Source organism: Sprattus sprattus (genome assembly GCF_963457725.1).
Source record: "Sprattus sprattus genome assembly, chromosome: 5".
Lineage (NCBI taxonomy): Eukaryota > Metazoa > Chordata > Actinopteri > Clupeiformes > Clupeidae > Sprattus > Sprattus sprattus.
Window position 1 is genome coordinate 15,819,072 of NC_137924.1, and position 27,807 is coordinate 15,846,878.

General features: G+C 43.3%; 2 protein-coding genes across 2 annotated transcripts; one reads left to right on the plus strand and one right to left on the minus strand.

The window, feature by feature from the left end:
- Positions 1-3,499: 3,499 nt before the first annotated feature.
- Positions 3,500-18,521, minus strand: LOC308366051 (coagulation factor V-like; the record flags this gene model as incomplete). The annotated part of the gene is made up of 22 exons (XM_080839686.1): positions 3,500-3,646; positions 3,755-3,940; positions 7,588-7,739; positions 7,844-7,921; positions 8,209-8,325; positions 8,591-8,770; positions 9,001-9,217; positions 9,332-9,568; positions 10,678-10,843; positions 11,042-11,846; positions 12,032-12,244; positions 12,459-12,609; positions 12,859-13,064; positions 13,589-13,685; positions 14,170-14,350; positions 14,598-14,763; positions 15,158-15,379; positions 15,724-15,885; positions 16,521-16,733; positions 17,252-17,374; positions 17,607-17,692; positions 18,379-18,521. 22 exons carry the CDS (start codon positions 18,519-18,521, stop codon positions 3,500-3,502), a joined length of 4,248 nt encoding a protein of 1,415 aa, XP_080695812.1.
- Positions 18,522-21,671: 3,150 nt separating this feature from the next.
- slc35a5 (solute carrier family 35 member A5) lies at positions 21,672-27,727 on the plus strand. The gene is made up of 7 exons (XM_080838864.1): positions 21,672-21,740; positions 22,743-22,957; positions 23,142-23,240; positions 23,491-23,624; positions 23,821-23,888; positions 24,175-24,955; positions 26,948-27,727. The coding sequence occupies exons 2-7, from the start codon at positions 22,804-22,806 to the stop codon at positions 27,014-27,016; spliced, it is 1,305 nt and encodes a 434-aa protein (XP_080694990.1). The 5' UTR covers positions 21,672-21,740; positions 22,743-22,803; the 3' UTR covers positions 27,017-27,727.
- The last annotated feature ends 80 nt before the right edge of the window (positions 27,728-27,807 follow it).

Genomic DNA, 27,807 nt, shown 5'->3' on the forward strand with positions numbered 1-27,807 from the left:
CCTTTGGCTGCAGTCCGGGCAGCCTGGGAGCAGGACTTAGGTCAATGCCTTCCAGATAGTAGCTGGGAATCAATTCTTAGACAGGTACATGGATCCTCTATGTGTGCACGCCACTCCCTGATACAGTTTAAGGTTGTGCATCGTGTCCATCTGTCTAAGGCAGGGGTTTTCAACCGGTGGTCCGCGGCGGTATTGCAGGGGGTCCGCGATTTGCTTTGATATTTCAACACATTTCCAGATTACTCTTGAAAATGTCTGAAATAAGAAAAATATGTCTAAAATAATATAAAGGTGATACACGCTGACAGAATGTAGCCTTGCACCTATCCAGTCTATGGTAGCCTGTGCTAAGTTCTGGATAAGTTGCCAGACCGAATTTCCAGAGCTTGCTGCAAAAGCAATGAGGTGTATTTTGCAAACTTTCAAACTACCTGTGTGAGAGCATTATATTTTTAAGAATAAGTACAGGGCAAGAGAATGATATGAGACTGTCGCTGTCTACCATTTCGCCACGAATAGACAGGCTGTGTGGACTTCACCATGCCCAGATATTACACTGACACGTCCCCCCTCTCCCCACACATGCACGAACGAACGCACACACGCGAGCGCGCAGGCACATCAGTGGGCCGCGGATTACTTTCTAGTCAGAATGGTGGTCCCTGGGACAAAACCAGTTGAAAACCCCTGGTCTAAGGTAAAACTTCCTAAAATATACCCAAATATTTCTCCCAAATGCGATAAATGTAAAAGTGCAGATGCCACCCTAATTCATATGTACTGGTCCTGCCCCTCTCTAGAAGATTTCTGGCGCTCAGTGTTTGAGACTCTTTCTGGAATTCTAAACCACAAGATTGACCCTGACCCTCTTGTGGCACTGTTTGGGGTTACCCCAGAGGGACTGCAACTACCTTTAGCAAAACGTAAGACACTGGCCTTTGCTTCACTTTTGGCACGCCGTTCCATCTTGTTGAAATGGAAAGAAGCTGCCCCACCCAAACACACCCACTGGGTCAAAGATATACTGTCTTTTCTCTCATTGGAGAAAATTAGATATAGTCTCAGAGGATCAGTGAATACATTCTATAAGATCTGTAGCCCTTTTCTTGACAGTTTCAGCACTTCAGACATAACTGAGGACTAGTCCTCTATAATTGATGGTTTACCTTACTGTGCACTGTGGCTTTTCAGATTTTGAAGTTTGGTCATTTTTTATTTATTTATTTTCTCTTTTTTCCCCCCTGTATTGTCTCTATGTGTGTTTGTTTTGTTTGGGGTGGGGGGATGGGATGGGTGGAGGGAGGTGGTGGGATTTAAATTGTATACTGTATACATGTCTTGTTTGCAATGTGATGAGAAAACAATAAAAAGGCCATTGATAAAAAAGGGGAAAAAATACAACCATTATTACAATTATTAATAACTAAAACTGAATGGATTTAAAGAAATAAACATTGTTCAGAAAGTTATTAAACAACACGCATATGCTGCATTTTAAATAAAGCGCAAACCGTTGGTTACAAACAAGGAGCGAACTGAGTGAGAAGGATCCAACATGGCCAAGCAGACTATCCTTAAAAGCTTTTTTTCAGAGGCCAAAAACAAATGATGAGGGTAAACCGTCTCACGAGGATGAACCTGTAATACCTGCAGTGTTGCGTCTGAACGCGTTTCATTTCATTATACTGTCTATGCCCGTTCGTGAGCGCGCAAAGTTGCGTAGGAGCCGAGAGCGGTATTACAGACAGATAGAGATTTGGAAAAATTATAGCTCGCACTCGCAGCATATTGAAAAAACTAACTGAACAAGTTAATTTTTTGTAGCTGTGAACTTAGTTCAAAATTTTTAATTATGAACTATGAACTGAACTAGTTCATGTAGGAAGTGAACTTTCCAAACACTGAATACCTGAAGCCCTAGATGTTCGAACAGCTTCACCAGAGAAAAGGCCGAAATGTCGGGCGTTGATGTCGTTATGGAGTGACGAGTTCTCTTGGCTAAGGTGCAAGGTAATTGATAGTCACAGTAAAATGTTCTGTTAGCACTGCGAAAAGGCGATGCAAAGGATTTACAAGAGGGTTGAATCATTTTAGAATCTCTGCTCTCATTGAACATAGTCAGAGCAATGACCATGTTGCGGCGCTCAATTTAACGCCACAGCAGGTTGCGATTAAAGGCCACTTATTGACGCGCATCAGACATTAATGTTTTTTTTCCCCATTGTAAACTTAAGAAAATAAACATGTTGCATTCTAAACTACCTGATTATGTTATTATTTAAGCTACGCAGGCTGTCAGTTTTCTTCAATAGGCTAATTTAGAAGCAGAAATAGATATTTGGCCGGCTTATCATTAAAATGTCCGGCAAATGAAAACTCTGCCGGTTATTTTGACCGGCAACATTTTTCTATAGCGGAACCTCTAGTTCAGAAAGGACCATCAGAGGACGTCAAGGGAAAGTTTTTGAAGGACCGAATGCGAACGTCCCGCAGAGGACCACAGGTAAAGGTTACGGGGACGTTTGTGAAGGACATCCTGGGGACGTGTGCTGAGAGACCAAATCAGAACGTTCCCTAAAAGTCAGTTTTAAGGCTAATGCGAATGCCACGCAGAGGACCACAGGTAAAAGTAATGGGGAAGTTTTTGAAGGACGTCCTGGGGACGTGTGCTGAGAGACCAAATCAGAACGTTCCCTAAAAGTCCGTTTTAAGGCTCATGCTAACGTCAGGCAGAGGACCACAGGTAAAGGTAACAGGGACGTTTTTGAAGGAAGTCCTGGGGACGTGTGCTGAGAGACCAAATCAGAACGTTCCCTAAAAGTCTGTTTTAAGGCTCATGCGAACGTCACGCAGAGGACCACAGGTAAAGGTAACGGGACGTTTTTGAAGGACGTCCTGGGGATGTGTGCTGAGAGACCAAATTAGAACGTTCCCTAAAAGTCTAATTAAAGACTCATGCGAACGTCACAGAAGGACCAAACGTAGACTTGCTATAAACGTCAAAAACTTTCTAGTAACGTCCTCTAGCGAAAGTTGTGGCGGGGACCAATTGGGGACGTTGCGAATGTCCTGTTAATGATTGGGACGTCCCCTGTTTGCAGGGCAGCCTATAGTGCAGTTAAACCATGGCTTAATATTTTTTTTTCAAGTTTGCTGAGAACATAGAAGTCAGGCCTCTTATTTCAGAAACAATGAACTGTAACAGTAAGGTTACCAATAAAAGGTAAGCCTACTACTTCTTTGCTTTCAGCCAGCTGCCTGTTGACATTTTCAGACAACATTGAAGCTCGCTTCCTTTGCACAACACAACTTTTAAAAGTAAACTTTCCATTCAGAAGCTGTTTATCATCCATTTCGCCGTATTGCGCTCACCATTCACTCAAACCGTAACGTTAGCTTACTACACAGTTTGGAGGCCAAGAAAAACGTTAATCTAAAAAAAATTGTTTTGTTATTGACGCTGTTAAAATGGGTTAAACTGACAGCACTTCCTTTAATATTACTCAAAATCACACCCAAGAAGCTCAACTCTCATGGTAATGGAAGTCTGCCATTTGATGGGAACAATTCGGATGAATTTGGTGATTATGGGAGGGTATATATAATTTATCTTGTGGTTGTTGTTGTCCGTGTTCCCTTCAAATTCCTGCAGAAACAATCATTCAGAGGTTCAGATTCAGAGAACAAAAAAAATCGATTTCATCATTAAACAATAAACATTGCTGTGTAATCACACAGACCCATCAATACGTACCTTTACTTCATAATCCGGGTCATCGGTGTACTTGATCCACCTGAGTCCGTTATTGCTGTACTGCAGAGTGAAGGCGGAGACAAACATCTTCATGCCCATCTTCGACTTGGCCCCCTGGGTAATGATCCCTGTGATCTTCTTCACATCGCTCAACTGGATCTGCAGCCACTGGTTCCTGCTATTGTGCTGTGACAGATAGAGTCAGACAGACGGCTGGTGTCAAGAGGAAATGACTAGGTAATGTACCCAGGGACGCACTCCGTCATTGAGATCCGAGCTCCAAGAGATTAGTTCTGTTCTGCTATTCAAGCACTCTTAGTTAGTGTCAGATAGTGTATCCTATTAGCTTAAAGCAACATTATGTTCCCTATCGCAGTCCAACTGCGATATAACAGATGGGACATGACGTAGTCATGGGACCAATCGAAGCACTATTCACTCACGCCGGATGGCTGAGACGAGTCCAAACGCTCTCCTGAGCCTGCCCCCTCAGGCGACCGCCACCGCCGTTGCGTTGACTGCTTGGGCAGGGCCCACACTGAGGCGGTGCTAAGTGACGACGACCTGGCCTGCGACGTATGCGTTAGCATGAAGGTAGCCAAGGCCACGAAGGTGGCGCTGAGAGCGGCGAGCCCACTCGGTCTATCCCTCCCTCCCCCTCCCAGTCTGCCGACTTCGCTGCTGGACGGGGAGTTCTACACTGGCCCCCCCGTAGCAGCCCCCAGCCCCATCCCCTTCTTTGCGGAGGTGCATGGGGAGCTCACGACCACATGGGTCACCCCCTACTCAGGGCATGCCCCGGTCCCCGGGTTTGCGGCGTACCTCCACCTGGATCAGGCCAAGGAGAGCGGGTACCTCTCCCAGGATGCGCCTCGGCTAGAGATCTCTCCTGCCCACGCGAGTGGCCATGCACCAGGCGGCTCTGGCCGAGAAGGCCTATTTAGCAGCTAGGCTAACACTGCGGCGCTCCTACAGCGCTATCAGGCAAAGCTCTTGACGGAGCTGGCCGCATAGTTGGGCAGCGACTATGAGACAGTGGTGGAGCTTTGCCGAGCGATGGACTTGTCCCTCCGGCTCACCCGCTGCACCTCAAAGGGTCATGGGGGCCTCTGTAGCCACATAGAGGTCCCTTTGGTTGTCGCTGGCCAAACTCAGCGAACGAGAGAAGGCACCGCTGCTGGACGCTCTCGGCCAATATTAGATCTACGTGTACTGAACAGAGCGCTCATGACAATGAAGTTCAGAATGCTGACTCCCCGCCGGCTATTTCAGTTCACAAAGCCAGGAGACTGGTTTATAAAGGACACTTACTTCCATGTCACGATCCACCCCAGACATCAGAGATTTCTGCGGTTTGCGTTCGGAGGAATAGCGTACCAGTTCCGCGCACTCCTGTTCGGTCTGGCTCTGGCACCGAGGGTTTTCACAAAGTGCGTGGAAGCAGGCATTGCCCCGTTACGGCAGCAAGGGCTACAACTGTTCAATTATCTGGACGATTGGTTACTTTGTGCTCGTTCAAGGGAAGCAGTGATACTAGAATGTCACCTGGTGGTGTCACACTTACATCGCCTTGGCTTCATAGTAAGCAGGGAAAAAAGCGTTTTGTGCCCATGCCAAACCACAAATTTCCTGGGCATGACACTAGACCAGGGGTGGGCAAACTTTTTGACTCGCGGGCCACAATGGGTTCTAAAATTTGATAGAGGGGAAGGGGCCAGGAACAGATGGATGGAGTGTTTGTTTGAACTAATATAAATGACATGTAAAAATCATCACATGAAAGGATTTGGCCTTTAACAGGTAGCAAAGCATTAATTTGCAAGGCAATTGAACAAATTGCACGAACATGAACAATACAAAACATGTCGTAACGTGACTGATCAAACATCATGAAAACATCTGAGGCCTTCGCCCAAACCAATTACCTCACTTGAACTTCTTTATTATTCACATTAACAGGTTAGAGCAGCCACGCAGGCTCTGTGCGGCATAGAGCTGCAACGATAAGTCGACAATATCGTCGCCGTCGATTGTGAAAAATGGTCGACGTGGATTTTCATAGTTGACGCGTCATTTAATATTTTTTTTTTGGGGGGCCAGACGCTAGGGCCGGATTAAAAAGCCCAAGACTCTACCTCAATGAAGGTCAATCTGTCTCAAGAACGAATAAAGGTCATCAGGTCGTGCGTACATCAGTTCAAGCTGGGGCAAAGAGTCTCGTCTCTTCTCTGCCAAAGACTGCTGGGCATGATGGCGTCTGCCGCAATCGCCCTCTGGGGATGCTGCGTATGCGGCCTTTTCAAATGTGGTAAATCTCCTTGAAACTCCCGCTAGGAACAATCGCCACAGAATAACGGTAAACTCCAGATGCAGGAAGTCCCTGGCAATCTGGAGGACACTGCAGTTCTTCTCAGCGCCGGCCCCCATGGGCATAGTGACACGTGGCATAGTGGTAACCACAGACGCCTCCACAATGGGGTGGGGCACGGTCTGCAAAGGGAGATCTGTGACTGATCGCTGGTCCGCAGCGGAGGCCGAGTCACATAAAAATTTATTAGAACTGCCCACGTTAAGTGGTCATCATGTGCAGGTAAGGACAGACAACACTTCAGCCCTGGCGTACATAAACCTACAAGGAGGAGTGCGCTCTCTGTCGCTGTATCATTGGGCAAACCGCCTGCTCCTGTTTGGCGGCGGCTCACATCCGTTCCCTCAGATCAGTTCATATTCTAGGCCACCTCAACTGGGGGGCGGACCTGTTATCGAGGGGCAACCCTCAAGCTGGAGTTCTCTAGGTTCTATATATTAGATGTGGTTGAGCCTAGTTTCTTACAAGGTGTTCTACAGGCAGGCCATCTCTGAAACCCCAGAGCCTAAGAAAGGTTGAGTGATGTATGTGTTTATCAGCTTCTATATGTTAAAATGCAAATGGACCGATTTATGGGTTATCCCCTTGGCCTATGTGCAAAGTGAATGCCCTGTGATGTTCACCACCAGCTGCTGTATGAACCTCTGAGAGGGCAAAAGCAACATAAAGTTGGTGTGTGTTGGCTGCCACTGTATTTCACGCGTGAAGGGATACGGTCCCTTCTGTTATATCGCAGTCCAACTGTGATAGGGAACGTCTCGGTTACTTACGTAACCTCTGTTCCCTTAGCAGGGGCAAGATATAACAAGCCTGACGTTTACAGGGACTTGCGCTTGGATTTTGTTTCTACGCTCAGTTTCTTTTCCAACAAGGATGCGTCCTCCCTATTTAAGGGCTCCTGAGGGGGCGGGTTCAGGAGAGCGATTGGACGCATCTCAGCCTTCCGGCGTGATTGAATAGTGCTTCGATTGGTCCCATGTCTACGTCATGTCCCATCTGTTATACCTGGTCCCTGCTAAGGGAACCGAGGTTACGTAAGTAACCGAGACGTTTTTACTGCTTGTTAAGGTATGTTTTTGAAGCGAGTTTTGATAATGTCCTCAAATTCATTGTGATGGTATATGACCAAGTTAACGAGACAGAGATTCCTACTAGTTGCCCAGGCTTTTCATCATGTTGTTTTGTTCTCAGGGTAGCAAACCCCATTAAATTGCAAGAAATAAGCTTATAGAACAAACTTCCTAAATACATCACTGACATGCATTTCTTAGCCAGCTAGCTTTTATTGTTGTGAACTGTGACATTGTTGGGGTTCACAAGGCAAGGCTGTTGGATGTTAGTTGGTAGTTAGTTCATTAGTTTGAGACAAAAACGTTGCAATGCCTCTTAAAGCATTAATGAAATGTTACAGGCATGTGAAGGCCGTTAGAGGCATGACACTCCAGGCATGTAGAGCTAAAGCTACCTTTGCTTGCCAGGCGTTGTCATTCCCTTGTCTGTCCAAACGGGCAAGCCAGGCATCCCAGACCCCGGCATACCCGCTACTCGCCGTAGAGCTGGCGGTAATCTGCTGGTCTCGGATACCTCCACTCTTCATTCCCAGTGGTACAGAACAACCTTCAATCACACACACACACACACACACACACACACACACACAGGTGATGCACAATGTGAAGAGGACAATAGTGATGTCTGACTAGCTAAATAAAACAAAGCACTAATCAAAATGGTGTGGGAGGCTGTGATCTGTCGGTCCTGAACGCCGCCTGACACAAGACCCAGTGGATGGCCACAATCTGCCAAGTAATAGTAGATCAGATGAACAGATGAATACATTGATTAATTATATACACTTTGAAAAAATGTTAAAATAAATAGATTTCATGTTATTATTAAATTATTAGATTATTAGAGTGACCTCATGAACAATTTTGAATTCGCGGTTGTATGATTTGATACCACTGTCTGAAGAAGACTCCATTACATTGTACTTGAAACAATTCTCTTTCAGGAAGATTGTATTAACATTAGCTGGACAAAATGCAGTCGACAGTGAAATTGTGGTGGCCAGATGGTTTGATACCGTTGTCTATCACAAAGAACAATGTTTGCATTCCTCGTTGTTGAGAGAGTCCAACCTCAGACTCCAGAAGCCAAAGGCCTGGCTTAGACGGCCACATCTGTAGGGTGGCAAATCCTCCTGAGGAAATCAAAAACAAACACAAAAACCACATCAAATTTGTCTATGGTGGGGACGCAACATGTTTTCACAAATGAATTCCTATAAATAAATACAAATTGTCTTTAGAGTATAATATAATTACAAGAGTAATACGCTAGAACATGTGCATGTATCGCTTGGCCTACAAAGTAGATAGGGACAGGTGCATTGTCACAAAGCAAGTAGCTTTTCAAATCTACATTCTGCAATCTACACAGTGCAAGGAAATCCTGAGAAGACCGACCCGGCAGAAGAGGGAATACACCTTGCCGATGGAGTTTTCCTTGGTGGTTCAGGAACGTCTGCCCATGGAAATGGATGCTCTGCACATCGTTTGCCTCTCCCATATTGAGGAGGTGCCAGTTGGCGAGTTGATTGGTGTACATTCTCAGGCCTTTCAGGGCGTATATTATGCCATTGATGGCTTGGATTGGAGAGATCAGATTTTATCACTTAGTGTTCACAAACCTTATGGTTTATTAACATGGTTACAGCTTCTTATTTTACGAGAACACAAATTGAAACTTATGTAAATAAAAATACACAGTCATAATCACAGAGACACATATATACACATATAACACAGATATACATGTAGCCTACACATTGCACTGGCACACACGCTTAAAAAAGACATAAGTCTGGTATAAATACCTGGAAATTTAATGTTCTCTTTGAACAAAGGATCCATGACAGTGAGATTGTTCTTTCTTTGAATCCTCTCATAGTTTTTCTCATAATACCAGCTTTTGTTTTCATCAAATGTCATGAAAAGAAGCACAAACTCTCTGGTGTCCAGAGGCTTTTTACCGAGGGTGCCACTGCGACAGATCAAGAGAGGGCCAATAAGCCCCGAATGTATGTCTCTCTCCTGTGGAATATTCAAAGCAAACAAACAAACAAACAAATACCACATGGCCACTTGGTTAATAAAACAATATTTAATTTGAAAAATCATTCAATAGTGAGAAGCATCATTACTGACTGGATTCACTCCAGAGTAGTATGCCGAGGTCCGACAGTCAGGTTCGCCATCCTTTGGTCCCACTTTGTGGCTCACTTTCCACATGTAAGTGTAAGTCTGGTTGGTTCGCACTGCGTTGTCAGCTTGGTACCAGTATGGTGTTCCGTCCACGTAGCTTAGTCCCTCCATTTGCTTGCTGTATCTGACCCCTTTGGCATGAATGGAGTAGGGCCTGCTTCCCAGGTTTCTGAAGACTACCTGGCAAATGAATTACAGAGTGTATTTAAGCTTTTATCCACTGCCCGAAACGTTGTATTATTTCTATCAGAGACATACCCTATAGATTCAGAGAATAGTGGGCATCCCCAGATGTTTTTGTCAGGTTTCCTCTGACTAACAGCTAATCTTGAGGATAGTCTAGTTCAACCTTACTATGTGACTGGCTATGTGGAAGTGTTGTACTTCCATAGACATCCACCAATATTACCTCTGAACCTGGAACGGCCTAACTGCCAACTCTGAGGAATTTGGCCTTGTTCTAGGCTATGATTGGATAGGTTTTTTTACTTAGGAAGGTTTTGTAACTAAGTGGCAGCCATGATAAGAGCGTGTCGAATCCACTAAATGCTTAGTACGGTTACAGAGTACAGAGTTGTAAGCAAATGGAAGTGAATATTTCCAAACTACAGCCTACTCCTTCCAGTTTAGTCCATATTGAACTGTTTTATTTGTTTGTATTTTGGGCTACTTGGGGTGCAGTCAGTTCAAAAACCTTTCATTTAGCAGTCAATTCATTCCAGCGGTTTTAGTTCCAGGTGAGCACCACAGGATCCAAATTTAAACCCTTATTTCGGCCCCAATTTGTGATCTTCAGACCTTGTATTTTGATGTCTATTTCATTGTAATAGAGCAAACAGTAGATCAGCTAGAGAAAGGAAAGTGCTCCTTTCCAGGCTAATCAACATTGAGCTTCACTCTCAATGGGACCCCTACAGACCGTGACTCAACTCACTTAATTAGGATGGGTGCAGTCACCATTATGTCAAATAGTGGAGTTGGAGAGCTCCCTCAAATTCTCAGCTGGTGGTCCTCAGAAGCTGTCCTATTCATTAAAGCTGCACTCTTCCTTTTCTGAGCACTGTTTGCTGGTCTTGGTCAGGGAATCCCTTTCGCCCAATCCCTGAAAGGCCAGAGACCTTGCCTAACAAACTTTTTTTCTGGCATACTAAAAGCAAATTTGAATGAATGAGTAAAACTGGCTGGGTAAATCAATTATGAGAGCAAAAGGTAATATATGTATTCTCTTCTCGTGTATCTTTCATTTACAGCAGCATCTTGAATACTACAGTATTTCTTCATGAACATACCATGATTGTGTCGCCCACCTCGGCCCTGATGACAGGGCCAAGTATTCCCAGATGTTCATCAACCTCTCCTCCAATGTTGGGCGTTTTAAATTTGGGGTCCAGATACCCCCGATATACCACCTTAGTGAATGAGGTGGACCTCCCGTCAGATTTAATGTCAGATCGCCTAATTTATAAACAAGAGGGACAAGACGTAATGAAAAAGCCGTATGAAAGCTTTTCAACAGGACATTTGAAATGAATGTTGTGGAAGAATCATATTAAAAACTATATTGAGAATCACATTTCCCATGTTAACTGTACTCATTTAATACAAATGAGCAAATCTGTGATACTTTCCAATCCACTTCCTCTGTGACTTTACCTTTGTCCGTATCCGCCATATTCCCACTCGACTTCCTCTGCACTCAGGAAATACTGTCTCACGTTGGTGCCCTTTTCCACATGCTTCAGAAAATATTGTGTTGTCTCATCCAGTGTCATACCTTCCTCATGCACTGCTTGGCTGTATGGGTCCTTGTATTCAATGTTTTGAGAAGGCTGCGTGCCATTCTCTGTGTAATCTAGAACTTTTGATGAGTTTGAAAGCAACATATTAGGGTCCAAAAATGATAATGATTCATTGTATTCAGATCCAGCAGTGATGTTTGTTTGTGTGTCTGACGAATCAGAGGTGTTATTACTGGAAGCGTAGTTACTCGTTGCGTTCACTGAGGAGTGGACTGAAGAAACTGGATCACCTTGTACAGGTGCTTGGACATCTATCACAGCCTGGGAAGGGGTACTCGGCTCAGTATCAGAACCGTTTCTCACTTTCTTTGAGGATTCACCTGGTAAGTTGTCCACATAATCAAACTGGCTGAGGCCCACCAGCTCCATGCCAGTGGTGGACACGTTGCCCGACTCCTTATGTGATCTAATGTCGAGTAAGACATAGTCATAGTCTGTCTGTAGATCAGTTACCGGGTTCACCACTTCCTCTGTAACATCCTTCTCTTCTTTTGGAGTACCGTTGTATTCTTCCTGTTTCCACATATTGTATAGTCCTTCGTCCTTGTCCTCGTTCTCATATTCGTAAACATAATCCCGGAAGCACTCCACGATTTTAAATTTCACTCTCATGCCCTTGGTTGTGTCGTGAGAGTTCAGAGATGACAAAAGCCAATCACCTACAAATATTGAAAAAAATATAAACACACAATTTACCATTAAACAACATAAACGAATAGTAGTCGTATAGTAGTTCTGCGGATTTCAGATAGGAAGATTTTTTTTTAATAAATGTTATCACCATCAATAATCTGAAAGACTCTTGATCTGAAAGAGTAAGTTGGTTAGTGTCTGTCCTTTTTACCTTTACTGTCCATGTCCATACTGATGGTCTCCCCTGTCATTGGAAACAGTGTGAGAAAGTCCTCCTCCCTGTTGTTCAGTTCAAAAGTGTGGCCATAGAAAGTGACAGTCTGGATGCGGTTCTGTTCCCCAATACTGGAGACGTGCCAGGTGACAATTTCTCCGAAGCAGAAGCCCAGGTCTTGGCCGCTCTCATACATATAGCCGTTGATTGCTTTAGAAACGTGGAAATGGTAAATTAAATATGTCAAATTAAACTTTGGGTTGCAACATTTGGATTACATTATTAAAAAATTGTCAAATATTTGTATTATCATAACAACGGTAGTGTCTCATACATCTAGATCACTAAATTGTCACTTAATCTCTAACTGGAGACCTAATATTGTCAAGCTACAGTGTTGATGAGGAACAGGTTTGATACTGACTGTGCATAACATTCGATGCATAGAAGTCTGGGGCATCTTTTCTGACTCTTGGTGGGTCACCGCAATATTTCTGAATATTTTCATCCAAGTACCAACTTTTGTTTTCATCAAAAATTGCAAACATGGCATGCTGCTCCTTGCCTGCCTTCAACTGCAGCAAAAACAAAGTAAGAATATTTTTTGTACTGTTAATGTTTCAAATCAATGTCAAAGATCCCTATCATTACTAATCACTATTTTTTGTGACCAACCACCAGATAGACAGACATATACATTTATACATATATACAGTATATATAGAGAGAGAGACAAAGAGATGCATAGATAGATAGATATATGTATGGATGTATGCGTGGATGGATAGACAGATAGAGGAAAACAGAAAATCTCAGAGGGTTACCTGAACGTTCCTCTTGTTCAGAGACTGGCTCTTACAGATGAGCAGCGGGCCCACGAGGCCAGATGCGATGTCTCGCGGGGTGTTAACCGCGCTGTGGTACATCCTGGTCAGGCAGCGCGGGTCGCTGGGCAACGGCCCGTCCTCCTCAATCACATTCCACACATATGTGTACGTCTCTCCCGGCTGCACCGCGTGGGTCTGGTTTCCTGTGAGAGGACAGATGCATATCACGCTGTCTGTCTGCTGGAACCACACAGGCCTACTGCAACGTCTTATAATGGTTTTCTACAGTTACGAAAACAAGGGAGGGGTATGCGAACATCCTAACTGTTTATATCAACACACTGTTCTGTTGTTTCTTTATTGCATTTAAGCTTTTACCTCCCTTAACAGTGGCTCAACTGTGATTGATGCTCATCTTAAAAGGAGTGGGAGACTGGCTTGTGAAAGTGGATGGTTGTAATCTAATCAAAATTACAATGTAATTACAAATACAATTTGAAAGTCTGGCTTATTAACATGCACCAAAGAGAATAACATTTATGACAATCATAATAATAATAATAGACATAGGGATGGTTGATACGTTTTTAAGAGAGAAACAATATAGTTGAGGGTGCCAGAGAAATTCAACCAATATCCCAAGTGTCCATGTTTCTCAGCAGGTTGAGACAAGGTGGAGTTGATCCACAGCTGGGAGTTGTAAATTCAGAGTTAAAAGGTGCCTTACCTCCCTGTGGATAGTTCGCTCCCTCTCCTGCCTTGTCTATGGTCAGCCCGTGAGGGTAGATGCTGTATGGCTGGGTGGCTTTGTTGTTGAACACAATCTGTAATAACAGCATCGTAATTGTGTTTAGGAATAGGAGGCAAGCCTATCAGTCACAGGAAACCATAACCGGTCCTGTCTCAGGGATGGCAAAACTATGATAGTAGCAGCTGAAAAAAATTATACATTATATATTATGAATGATATATTATATTCGTTTTCAAAATCAGAATAGAATTTTTCGGTCAGGTGGAAGCTGTGATGGCTCAATCATGAAATCTATGAGGGCAACCTGTAAGCACCTGTATGAACATGTATGAAGAGGAAATCGTATTATACCACATCAGCCTCTTTGATGTGTAACTATTCCCACCTCGGCATTCATTTGTGTTCTATGTTGTCCTATGTGTCGTTACATAGAATGTAATTTCATACAAAAAAAACGATATCCAAACAAATAAAAAAGAGAACAAGCAACACAGCATAGCACCAAAGCAAAGATAAATGTATAAATAGGGAAGCATATCTGGTGAGTCTCAACACACCCTTATCTGATCTCTGATTTGTGCCCTAATGACAGGGCCGATGATGCCTAGTTCCATCTTCCTCTGTTTGTTCTCCGCCCGCTTCGTGAAGGTCTGGTCCGTATACTGTGTGAAGACGGCCTTCTTGTACTTTTTACCAACACGGTCGGGGCCCTGCTTCAAGTACTTGGATCTGAAATCCCTGGATAAGAAAGAAGGAAGCGAAGTATGGGAATGGAGAAGACCATGATTCTCCTCTGTGGATGATATTTAATTTCATTTTTTGTTTGTCTTTTGTCTTTGAATATCTATTGATAGGCACATAAACTGTGTTAAGCACAGTAATCTGACATAAAAAAAATTCTAAGCAAATCCCTAAACCGTTGCTTATACAGAGCTAACTGTGATGGTGGAAAGTGTTTATGAATTGTATGACGTTGAACACGAACGCATCAATGTAGTCAGGCATGTTCGGAGTGTAGTCCCAGATCACTTCCTCGGCGGCAATGAAGTAGGTCCACATCTGACTCTCTTGCCCCTGTTGGATCGTGAGATTGCGCTGAGGCTTGCTGAAGCCCTCGCATGTTTCCACCGTCAGAAAACCATGCATCCCCGCTGGAGGAAAGATAGGCAATAGAAACCTTGAAGGCCTTTATGACCCTCAAATAGGTATCTTCATGGCGCTAAAATATACTTTGTTTGTTTGTGTTTGTTTTAAGATCCAATATAAGATCCTATATAAGTGAAGGGAATTGTTAATAGTGAGATTAAGTTCAGTTCTATCATATCACATAAAAAAACATTGCTCTTGATGATTTCAGACAATATTCCTGACCTACAGTCACCAGGCCACTGGTTAAATAGCCATATATTTGTACCACTTTTGATGAATTTGAATTAAATAAAATTGCGAGGTCAGCACAACTTATCAACACTAAAACCACACCAAATGTATACGAGGGCATCACCAAGCGGCATCATGAATGCACTGTGCGCTTTGCCAGCTTACCCTCCAAGTGTTTGCTAATGTGAGACGAGACCAGCCAGCGACCGGTGTGAACGGCCGTCATGCTGGCACTGGTGGTGGAGCCACTTATGATCCCCACTGAGGAGACTCTGTGCCCATCCTGTGTTAACACCTGCCCGTTGAAGTGAATAGAAAACAGCTCTGGTGTGGAACTCATGCTCAGGAAATGCCAGCTGACAGAGCTATAGGCACAGACGTTCAAACCTGTGGAAGAAGGGGAAATGGGAAAGAGAGTGGGAGTGTGATTTAGACCGAATACTGATAACACTGCCAGAGATAAAAAATAATAATAAAAATAATAATAATAAATATATATACTAATATATAATAAATATAAATGTATATATATCAATTCTATGCTGCCAACAAAGGACATACCATTTCACCTTTTTTTTCTTTTCATGGTGGCATCATTTAACCCTTTCCCTCATCTGATTATTTTGATAAGTTTTGCAGAGGGGGGTACTTCAGGTAGATCTTGCAACACATTTAAGTTACACTAAATGATATAAAAAAAATCGCTGTTCTACGTAATATTATTGACTAACCTGGCACAGTGCCATTGGTATAGCCGTTGATGGTGTATTTCATGCGTTCGTCAGAGGGGGGGGCTCCTTTGCTGTACCAGCTGAAGCTCTCATCAAAAACGCCGAAGAGGAGAACACTCTCCTGGTGGAAGTGTTTCTGCTTTCCAGAATCATCTAGACTGCCTGTGAGGACAAAAGCACAGCAGGATGGGCTACGAAGGTGAGATGCCTATCAAGCAAGTTGAACTTAAAGCTCTGTTAGATTTCACATTTTCTTTGGCGACATGAACAGGACATTTGCTCTGTATAGAATGAGAAAGAACAAATGCAATGAAAATCGAACCAAGACAGTCAGCTGATTCATTTAAAAAATACTGCTAATAATATACATGTTAATGTTTTCTCCTCAATATTAGTGTTATGTGTACCATGGACTTTACGGTAAGGACAGCACTATTCCAGAACTGAGGGAGGTATGGAGATATAACCCATTCACAAACATTCTGAGCAAACGTGGTCCACAATTAAAAAATGTGAATCTGTAAGGTCGCAGCAAATGAGTGACATGGAATTGCTGACCTTTCTGTTCTGACTTCTAGGGAATGTACTACACCATATATATAACGCTATGTGCCCGTTGTGCAGATAGTCTGGAGACTTTCCAAAACAAAACTCAACTTAGGAGATTGTGTAACTACAGTGAGTGACCTACAAGAGTGTGGCCTCACGGTTCAAGTCGCTCAGGCCGTGATAAGTCCTAGGGAAATGAATGTCTCCTCCTCATATGAATTGATGGTCATGCCAATTCTTATTTTTACCCGGTTTGCAGATCAGCAGTGTGCCGATCAAGCCTGAGTTGTAGTCCTTGACCATGTCGACATGGGAAAAGTACGTGTATGTGAGGCAGGGGGGGTCATCAGCCGCCGGTGCCACCGCTGACGTCACCTCCCAGTGATACGTGTGGGATCCACCTGAGTGGATAATGTCGTCCTCCTTCTCTTTTTGTGAAGTTTTGTCGAAGTAGAGAGCTCCTGAGATAAAAACATATAACAACAAATATCATCAACATGTTAACATAACTGTTGCCTTAAACATACTGTATATGGGCAAATTCATACCTACATTGTAATTTGCTTTAGATTAGTGTGATGTAATAGAACGGAAATTTTTATTTAACATATTTCTAACTGTCAGTTTGTCAGTTTCAGGGACAACCAAAATGACACTTCTTTTGGGTTGGGCCTTTGGATATTGATATGGTGTTCTGTGGTGGAACCCACTGGCAGTTCCTGACACTGTTCCTTTTCAGTGGACTTCAGAACTGGCTGTGATTACACTCAGTCCATGTTGTTAAAGTATCCAGAAAAGTCAAACACAGCTGCTTGTGTAAACTAGTCTGTGTACTTAGCGGAATGAGTAACATCATCGTCTTTGGTGTCTCCTCTCTCTCTCTCTCTGGGCATCAGAAGCAGCTCAGACAACAGGCATTTCCCAACAGCTCTGAGGCTGGCATTACTGTAACCCACGGTGAAGATAAGCAGGAACACACCCTCTGACTGTTTGCCATAAACGACACCATGTGTGTGGATGTTGCAAGGCTGATCCACCATGTTCCGGAACGTCACCACGATCACATCGCCTTCCTGTCCACGTAATGTTGGCCCGAGCAGACCTAGAAAGACCCACCCACATAGAAATGTGTAATGTTATTCATATACAAGCATGCATTTGTACACATGAAGACTGCATAAACTGAGTGGCCGAACTGTTGTATCATAAGACAACGTTGTTGCGTGTAAACTGTAATTATTAGTCTGTGGCTATTGCACACAGCCTATTCACCAGCTGTTTTTGACATGTGTTTGTGTTAACATTATTGCTGAAATATTTTTAAGACTGTTTACCTAGCCTCGAAGGGTGGGGCTTGGCCTTTTTAAAGTTGGCATCCTCATATTCTCTGTATACCGCTTTCTTGTAGATGACTCCCGACCTGAAAGAGTAAGAGTATTTTGTTTACATACAAACACAATTAGAGTATTTGTTTACGTATGTAAATCCATTTCAATTACAGGCCAAAGTCTTTATATTTTTCTAAAACATATTCCGACCTGAATGTGTAATCATAGTACAAGTTCAAGTCCAATGAGAATAAAAATGAGAAAAATAAATGTACGCATCTTCAAATATACCTGTGATTATACATAACACTTTCAATAGGCTGAAAGTGTAAAATCCGTCAGAGGTCATGGAAAGGGCCTTGAAACATGTCCTCTCATGAAACAGTTGATTCACCCTCTTTTATTAGCATTTGTCTTAAAATGTAATTAAAACTTTTCAGCGCATGAATATAGTAGATGACATCAGACCAGAATTTTAAGGGATCGTGTTGGAATTTTCCTCTGTTGTCATGGAATCCTCATACTAAACACATATGACTTTTATAATATGGGATGTTCTGTTCTCTCACAAGTACATACTGTGTAGGGAACCATCATGGAAGTCATCTTCAAAACCACACTCTCTGACAACAACATCTAGAATCTTCCCTATCACAAAATAAATCCCAAAGACAAAACTGTCCAGCAGATCCATGACAGAGGGATGACAGCCAAAAGACTTGAAGTTTAAATGGTCTAGTTAATTGTCTAATTAATCTAGTTAAAATTCTAAATTTACCTTTGCTGTCCAGGAGAAGAATAATCCCAGTCAATGTTGACAGCGGCGATGTAATAGGGCCTCTCCACGGCTAGCGCAGCGTTGCTTAGAAGAGTGAGAACAAGCCAAGCAAATGAAGTCCCCTCCAAGGGACATAGCTTCATGTCTGTGTTGAGCACTGCAGGTACAGACCGTCTGTTCAGGAGAGAGCACAGAAAATGTGGTCTCCAGGTTACATGGGGCAGCACACTTTATCACTGCCACACACCCACACACCCATCCACACACACACACACACACACACACACACACACACACACACACACACACACACACACACACACACACACACCCACACTCACTCATGTCCCTCCAAACCCACGTATAAACACACACATAGACAGGGCCGGAGTGAGGCCACTTTTCAGCCCGAGAATTTCAGGCCCAAGACTGGCCCACTTTTTCCATGGTAGTGGAATTTGGACAAATGAAGCAACAGTTCAGCTCTTACTATCCTGTGTTTTTTTCATTTATACCATGATTCAACAAATAATGTAAAGGTTAAATATTAATCGATTTAAGCTGAGAAGTTAACAAAAAATATTCCACTATACCACAAGGATAGGTTGATAAATTAACAAAAGCAGAAATAAATAAATAAAGCATTTGAAATGTATCCCACTCTTCAACAAATAGGCATATTGAACTAATGTTCACAGTACAGTATACTGTTACATTGCGAATAGCACCTACAGCATCTACAGAATTAGTAACCGCCTAAGCAGTGCACTGGTTTCAGCCACTTAATCTATACTGTAACTGTGTCGTTGCTTTTAGAAATGAGGATTTCCTTCTCTCTGCACATTAACATGAAAGCCTCCAAGTTGTCCGGATTCAATGAGCTTCGTAGCCTATTCTTCACAAAGTTTAAGGTTGAGAAGCTTGTCTCACATGCAACCTGTGTAATGGACAAAGTCAACAGAAACTTATATGCTAACCCAATGACATGAATGATAAGCATATACGGAGGTTGTACTGTGAGAGTTTTAAATGGACACAAATGGCACCGTTTTTGTAGGAGGAACAGGTCCTGCTTTCAAGCTCCATCTCCTGACCTTCCTGTGCCACATCACTACATGCCCTGTATAACCTTCAAAAGAGGACTTTTTCAGTCTCTCCCACTGGTATGCCAGGCTAGACATCTCAGTTTGTTATGTGCTAACAGTAGCTCTGTCATCAAACTTGAAAACTATTTTGGAAAAGACACACACACACACACACACACGCAGACACACACACACAGACACACACACACAGACAAGTTTACACAATGTGAACACATTTACATTAAAAGTTAAAAGTTACACGTCATTGAAACCAAAAGAGGATTTCCCACAATCATGATGTAAGTGCATCTCTAATAATAGGCTACTGTGTTATGACAGTCATTTTGAAATTTCAGTTTACATCATCATCTCACTGTCAGTCCGTCATACTACATACATGCCTTACTTCATGCACTTCAATGTGGAAAACTGATTTTTTCATTCTACTACCACACAACATAAGATTGTCTGTTTTTTTTTACCAACATTTCCACAAATGACACTTGATGACATTTAATATCAGACATTCCTATACACATTCCTATACTGTAATTAATAATAATAATAATAAATGATTCATCATGACACTTTATAAAACAACCAACCACCTGCTGACATTTACCAGAACATATATTGTCAATACAGCTACCTTTGACGTGAGACATCAAATTTTGCCCTCATATTCAAACTAAATAAATAGGATTCAATAACCTTTGAAGGTGGGCTCATAGTGTACCCTCCAAGAATAATGTAATTGTGTCTGTCAGATGCAATCAGATGTTTGCCTCATAGGATTCTATTGTAATGTAAACAATTCCAAAGTGTTCCTTTAACGAGACTTGATACAGTCAATCATTACAACATACTTTGGGAGCACGCCAAATTCGTTGGAATTTCGTCAACAACACACAAACTTTAAATTTCTCAAGAACTGAACCTAAAAAAGTGAACATTTGGTGTGCTTATACTTGGGGACGATGCCCCACTGTGAGGTGGGGAAGCAGCTGCAGGACACGGTTCCTTCTCAGGAATGCGCGTCTGCAAAACAACAGTTATTAAAAATATAGCCGCAAGCAGTGATCATTGGGGTCCAAGAAGGCTACAGAGTATTTGGACATTTGCTCTGTATGAAATGTGAGCAAATGGGGCCAAGTATAAGCACACCAAATGTTCACGTTTTTAGGTTCAGTTCTTGAGAAATTTAAAGTATGTGTGTTGTTGACGAAATTCCACCGAATTTGGCGTGCTCCCAAAATATGTTTTCTAAAACTGAGTCAAATCCTTGATTGTGATTGGCTAAAAGCCGTTGTAAAATCCAGCATTACCTTACAATTTGACCTCATAACATTCTATGATAACATTCCACATTACTGCGCAGCGAGCGACTGGCAAGGCAAGGCTGTGTATTCATATAGCGCATTTCATACCCAGTGTTCCATGGCTGTTGCGTTGCTTAAAGAGTTGCGTAGCAACGATTTATTTAGGAACTATATTTTTTAGTGGCGGAAGAATGACGGTTTATCATTAAACTATTGTTTCTTAAATTGAATTGTCTTTATTTATGAAACCATATCAAATATTTGTGGTAACAGTTTTAGAAAAGCAATAAGCCCCGCTTCGCGTCGTGCCAAACAACTCCCCTTACCTGTTCTAAAATCAGCGCAAACAACGGCCTCTAGTAATGATGATGATGATGACTGTATCAAGTCTCGTTAAAGGAACACTTTGGAATTGTTTACAATACAATGGAATCCTATGAGACAAGCATCTGAGTCCAAATAAACCGGTTCTTTACGCTCGTAAATGCTCGTAAATGTTATTATAAATGTCTGACAACATGGCCAGGATCCCTACAGAGAAGCACCTGCGTCTGCTTACCTCAATAACTGTAAAGAAACGGTTCCCTTAAGATCCAGAACTTATTTTAGAACTCTTATTTTAGAAGACTGCAAGTATAATATTTGTCCGTTTCAGATTTAATTAGAAAAGAGCAGGGCAAATATTAACAGTAGTAACTGTGATCTAAGAACTGTTTCTCTTTAATTGTCTTTCTTTCAAACGAATCCATTTCAGAGATAACAAGTCTGTTTAGTTTGGCAATCAGCGCACACAAACGCACATTGTACTACTCTACGCTCTTGAACATTTCCCCGTGAAACGATGACGTTGCCATTACATTCCATACTGCGCATGTGTGTACAGCTTTCAGGAAGGTGGACCCGGTTGCAAATTAAATCAGTCTACCACAGCACTGTACAAAAAAACATGGCAAGACAGGTAATATGCATAATAAGATCTGTAACTTATTAATGTTCAAACTAAATCACCGTTCCTTCTTGTATTTTCTCGTCTGAGTGACAGTTAACTTGAGACTAATATTCTTTAACCCTCAAATTACACTGACTGCTGTGCCAGTTTACAAATCAGGCTAATTGAGATAGTTAGCTTGCCGATACTTCGTTTATAACATACTAGCGAGCATCTCTGTAAAAACAAAAAAACTAAATCGAAAAGAATATAGTTCTTTTCAGAGAAGAGACGTGTCTCTTTTGAGCAACGCTATACCACATTCCTTTCAGCTTGACACTCCTGAGGGAAAATGTTTACCATTGCGACATGGCAGCTGTTTGCCTGTAGTGTATCAATAAAGTAATTAAGCTTGTCCATATGATACATCTTGATTTGGGCTATCGGTGTTTTGAGATGCTTCTCTATTCTACGTCTAGATTCTCTTTTGGGATAGTCTGCCAGAAGTGTAGCTAGCTACCAGGAACCTGATTTCAATTGATGCAGCACTTCCCAGACCCTTGGAATGACATGTTTTGTTTGTGGTGGCTTGCAACTGGTAAACACTGCACGGTAGCAACAGTTAAAGATAACTCAATAATGCGTTTTCTACACAGAAGAGACTATGTAGCTTGTTCCGCTCCAAAGCGTTTGTCTGTTCATGACCCACATGATTCTCATTCCGCGCATCAAGGAAGCTAAACAGCACAAGTTGTCGCTTTTGTTCGTTACTTTTTGTTACAAAGATCAACATCTGTGGTTCAATGCTGTTAGCAGTACAGGACTAGGCACGACATAATGGAGCAAACAAGAAATAATCATTAGCTTGATTAATCGTTGCGTGGTATGTGCTTTGTTTGTTTTGACATAGAATTGACTACTACACACATGTCAGCGTTGACTGCATAGAGGATAGGGGATGTGTCCGAACAGTGCTAACAAAGTAAGTGAGCTAATTAAGAACGTGGTCTGTGTATGTTTGTTGTTTTTCAGTGAGTTGAACCGCTGTTGACCCAGGCTGCCCGTCGGGACAAGCAGGCTTTGCCCCATCATCATGGCTCCCTACTCATCCTCGCGCGCTCGCTGCAGCTGCTGTCCGAGGTCATTGCGTTGTTCCCGCTCCTCCGTCTGTACTCTGGGCCTCGGCTTGGGGTTTGTCGCACTGGGGACCAGTCGCATCATGCTGCTAAAGTTTTCGGCTAATGCAGGTATGATTACAGAGGGAGATGTCATTGCCTTTAAAAAGGCCACCTGTTTTCAGTCTGTTGGTTTGTCAGGGGATGTGTCCATTTAGGTGTAGTGTTGTGAAATTGAGAGAATAGCTGATACTGAAATCAATAAAAAGTTGTTTGCAGTTTGTTGTCAACTTGTTTTCACTGTTTTCATTCACAGATAACAACTATGACTTCCTTCCTGCCTCTGTAAATCTGTTGGCAGAGGCCATCAAGCTTCTCTTTTGCCTGGTCATGTCTATTAGGGTATTGATTCGAGGTGAGTGTGACACAGCCGCGTATAGCATTTCAGTGGTTGACTAGATTATAATGGATGTGTTGTATTTACATTTTAAAGGAACGTGTTGCATTGGATGCTCTTTCTTATGCTTACCCAGTTGTGGTTGTTACACACATACTTTGCTAAAGTCTGTATTGTTTGTTAATTAGCACCCACTTTCCCTCCTGTCGGTTGTGGCGTGGGCTCACTCTCAAACTCTATTGTGTTTGTCCCTGTTGGCTTCCCGTAGAGGGCAGATCGTACAAAGATCTGTGCTGCTCCTCGGGCTCCTCGTTCCTCAGCTGCATGAAGTGGTCTGTTCCAGCCTTCCTCTATTTCCTTGACAACCTTATCATCTTCTACGTGATGACCTACCTCCAGCCAGTACGGTTCTGTAAACACTAATCATGTTCTCATAAAGCCAGCAGACTTGTAACTGGCTAAAGACATAACTGTTGTTTTATGTTCATAAGGTAATGTGAACATTTGAAATTTGCTAAGTCATGTCAATAATGAGAGTGAGAACAGCGCTGATTATTGATTGTTAATTGATTGTTTATCTGTATGTTTGCTTCCGTAGGCCATGGCGGTGTTGTTTTCCAATGTTGTCATCCTGACTACAGCTGTGCTGTTTAGAGTTGTGCTGAAGTAAGTGCTTTTGTCATGATGGTTCATGTAGAGAAGAGACTTGGATGCTGTAAAAAATTATATCCGTTGGAGATTGTACGACAAAAAAATGTGTGTGAGGTTGGCTTTGCACTGGAATTTAGAGCCTGTTCAGTTGAATGTACCTCTGAAAGTCAAGAGTTAAAGATGCACATAACCGAGACTTAAAATAGACATGAGCTTCAATTTACTTGAAAATGTGAGAATTTTTTTTAATGTTGCATGTACACTGCAATATTATGTTGTTATTGCACTTCTCTGCCTGCAGGAGGCGCTTGTCCTGGGTGCAGTGGGCCGCCCTGGTCATCCTCTTCCTGTCCATCGTGTCCCTGACCATGAGCACGGGGGACAGCCAGCATGTGATTGCCGTGCCCGGCCTGCACGTGTCTCCCCTCTCCAGCCCCTCTAACAGCTGCCTGGCTTTCACCCAGCTACGACTGGAGCAGCGCAACCACACCCTTGGGGCCGCCGGCGGGGTGCCGGAACCGGCCTGGAGCGAGCCCATCGTCAGTAAGTTGCGGCACTTCGGCCTGGGCTACGTGTTCCTGCTGGTGCAGTGCTTCGTGTCGTCCATGGCCAACATCTACAACGAGAAAATCCTGAAAGAAGGCGAGCAGCTCACTGAGAGCATCTTCATCCAGAACAGCAAGCTGTACATGTTCGGCCTGCTGTTCAACGCGCTGGCGCTCAGTCTGCGGCCCACGGACCGTGCCCTCATCCTGCACTGCGGCCTCCTGTACGGACACAACGTCTTCTCAGCGGGGCTGGTGGTTGTCACGGCGGCACTGGGCCTGTCCGTGGCGTTCATCCTCAAGTTCCGCGACAACATGTTCCACGTGCTGACGGGTCAGATCACCACGGTGCTGGTCACCGCGCTCTCGCTGTTCCTCTTTGACTTCCGGCCCACAGCCGACTTCTTCCTGCAGGCGCCCGTGGTGCTGCTGGCCATCTTCATCTACCACGCCAGCCGCAAGGCCGACCCGGAGTACGCTCTGCAGCTGGAGAGGCTCCGCGTGCTCAACGGGGAAGTGCTGGAGAGGTCGCGAGGGGTGAGGAATGATGTGTTGGTTTTTAATAAAAGGCTGAGGAAGTGTTTGACAGGTCATTTAGGGTTAGGATTTATCTTGTGCAAACACAGTGGGAACATTAATTATGAGATGTCTCTCTCTTTCTCTCTCTCTCTCTCTCTCTCTCTCTCTTTCTCGCTCTCTCACACACCCACACACACACACACACACACACACACACACACACACAGAATATTTACACTGACGATTATGAGTGGTGATTGATGAAGGGGTCGAGAAGGGAAAATCACACATACACACACACATGACTCTTGACTAGTTCACCTAAAGAGAGCGGTGGGAGGATAAAATGGCCTCTCACACTGGATTTGAATGAGGTGGCAAAAGAACTGCAGACACACACACACACACATACACACACACACAAAACACAAGTGGCTCTCTGTAAGCGTCGCCAGGTCTCTTGACTAAATGTAATCTCATTTTGGGGAATGGCCGGAAAGAAACCTGAGTCCTTTAATGAAAACACAATTTAGCACCAGCCCCAGGTTACCATGAGTAATCTCATTATGCATATAGAAGGGATGCAGCCTAGCAGCCCGAGTGGTTTGAACTCTTCCTGCAGTCTTTGGTGTGCTTGTCTGTAGGGCCCTTGTTTAGTCACAGAGACCGAGACATGTTCATGACGTCCTCATACTGGAGGGAACTACAGGGGAACTTTGTAAAAAAAAAAAAAAAAAATCGAATGTGTGAATAGGACATGCCAGGGCCCTAAGGCCAGAGTTTGAACTATGAAGTGTGAAAACCTGCCAAACACTCTTTTTCTTTTCAAAGCTAGCAGGGTTTTCTGGGGGCTACTTTCTCTACTTGTTGAAATAGTGATTCACTGTTCGGATGGGAAAAGAGTCCACTTTGTATTCCAAGTGAATGAGGCTTCAATTAATTATGTTGGGTGGTGTGTGTGTGTGTGTCTGTGTGTCTGTGTGTCTGTGTGTGTGGGTGTGTGTGTGTGTGTGTGTGTGTGTGTGAGAGAAAGCCTCTGAAACTCAAACTGTAAAAGTCCTACCCTTATGATTTATATGTGGGTTTCCTGTTCTTTATCCTTGTGGCATGTTTGTATGTTTATCAGCCTGTGCTAAGTGCCAGGCCAGGGGGGCTTATAATATCATCATTGTTAAGTATGGGAGACTGGAGGGGTGAAAATGAAAGATTGGGTAAGATGTATGTCAACAGCAAGGGGAGCAGCCAAGGTCCTGGACAAAAGTGCTGAATTGAGTGTCACTCAGGTCACAAAGATCAGCTTTTAAGTTTAGTTTTTTGCACAACCATAACTACAAACAGGAGAGTCTCCAGAGTCTCACACACTCTGGATATGCAGCACTATTTAATATGGCCCCTCTGACCTTAGTGGCACCCACTCAACTCAGCACTTTTCTGCCTGACCACGGCCTCCCCCTCTTTCTTGGTATTGTGAAAGTTGGCCATGGAAGCAGATGGACTGATCCTCTCTGAGTGATATTAGGCTCCAGACAGGAAATTGGACTGGCTTTGAGATTATGCACGCATCGCTCTTCCTCAGTTAAAAACTTGTCAGGCACGGTCAGAGCTTGAGAGGAGAGATAAGTGGCATCCCACCGCCAGCTGTCCGGTCTGACAACACTGCTGCGCTAACAGCCATGAGCCTGCCTCAGCAGCACGCTGCTCTCACACACTCCTCTGGGCCTTCACACACTCCTGTGGGCCTCACACACACACACTCTCCCCCACATCTCACGCTGCTCTCACGCACACTCCTGTTGTCCCTCACACACTCTCTCCCACATCTCACGTTTTCTGTTTCAAATTCTGCAGAGGTGGAAATAAACAGCCCGTTGCATCAAAGGATGCAATGGTCTGTAATGTGCTTTCACCCAAACTATCCATGCCCTCTGACCTCTATAACTCTAAATGTGTTGGTGCTATCAGTAACCGCTACTCAATGATCCTAAAAACTGTGGTGTGTTTGTTGTCCAGGACGGCGAGGAGCTTGAGAGGCTGACGAAGCCCAACACAGACAGTGACACAGAGGAAGAGTCTCTCTAACAGAAGGGAAGCAGCAGCAGCTCTCTGTGGCAGCAGCTCTCCGCCTATGAGAGTTTCACTGGTAATCAAGCTTAACTGTAATTATTGTGTAAATTATTCAGAAATGTGCCTGTACATAATGCTCAATGCACTAAATTATAAGGACAGAAAGTAATTATGATGTGTGCGTCCGAAATGGGTTGTGTTTATTTGTCTGTGTGTGTGTGTGTCTGTATGTGTGAGTGTGTGTGTGCGTGTGTTTTTGTGCGTGCGCATAATAGGGGGCAACACTGCTTTTTCATTTGGCAGTGGATAACAGGCGAGTGGGTGTGCGAGTACAATAGACTTAATCAAATTTGATGTGATGGAGGCGAGTTAACAATGAAATCCACTGACCCCTAACGACCCCACGAAATGGTACAAAGGGAAGTTATCATTAATGTTTTAAAATTGCACAATGGTTGTGTGAAACATGCTATGATTATGCTTAATTATTTAAATGTAAAACGATGTGACATGAACAAGGTTTCAGTTGATTTAACAGTTTGGGAACAAATTGCCTTCACACCATTGCATATTAGCGCTACGCAGTGTGTGTTTGCTATGTGGGTGTGTGTTTTTTTTTTTTTTTAAAGAGCTATTACATTTCCGGTCCTCATGTTTGCGACACTCCTATTCAGTGCCTGACAAAGGTTCTGTTTATCTTAATGGAACTAGACATGTACTTGGTCGACAGCATCATTTATCTCTGTATCTCTGTATTTGTTTTCACGGTTTTCTTATTTTTGGTACCATAAAGCACAAAATAGACT

What these genes read in the sequence shown, in the direction of transcription:
- slc35a5 (XM_080838864.1), top strand. Translation starts at nt 22,804, where the DNA reads ATGGCTCCCTACTCATCCTCGCGCGCTCGCTGCAGCTGCTGTCCGAGG. An exon ending in TATTAGGGTATTGATTCGAG is followed by an intron (nt 23,241 to 23,490) that starts GTGAGTGTGACA and finishes GGCTTCCCGTAG; the next exon opens with AGGGCAGATCGTACAAAGAT. An exon ending in TGATGACCTACCTCCAGCCA is followed by an intron (nt 23,625 to 23,820) that starts GTACGGTTCTGT and finishes TTGCTTCCGTAG; the next exon opens with GCCATGGCGGTGTTGTTTTC.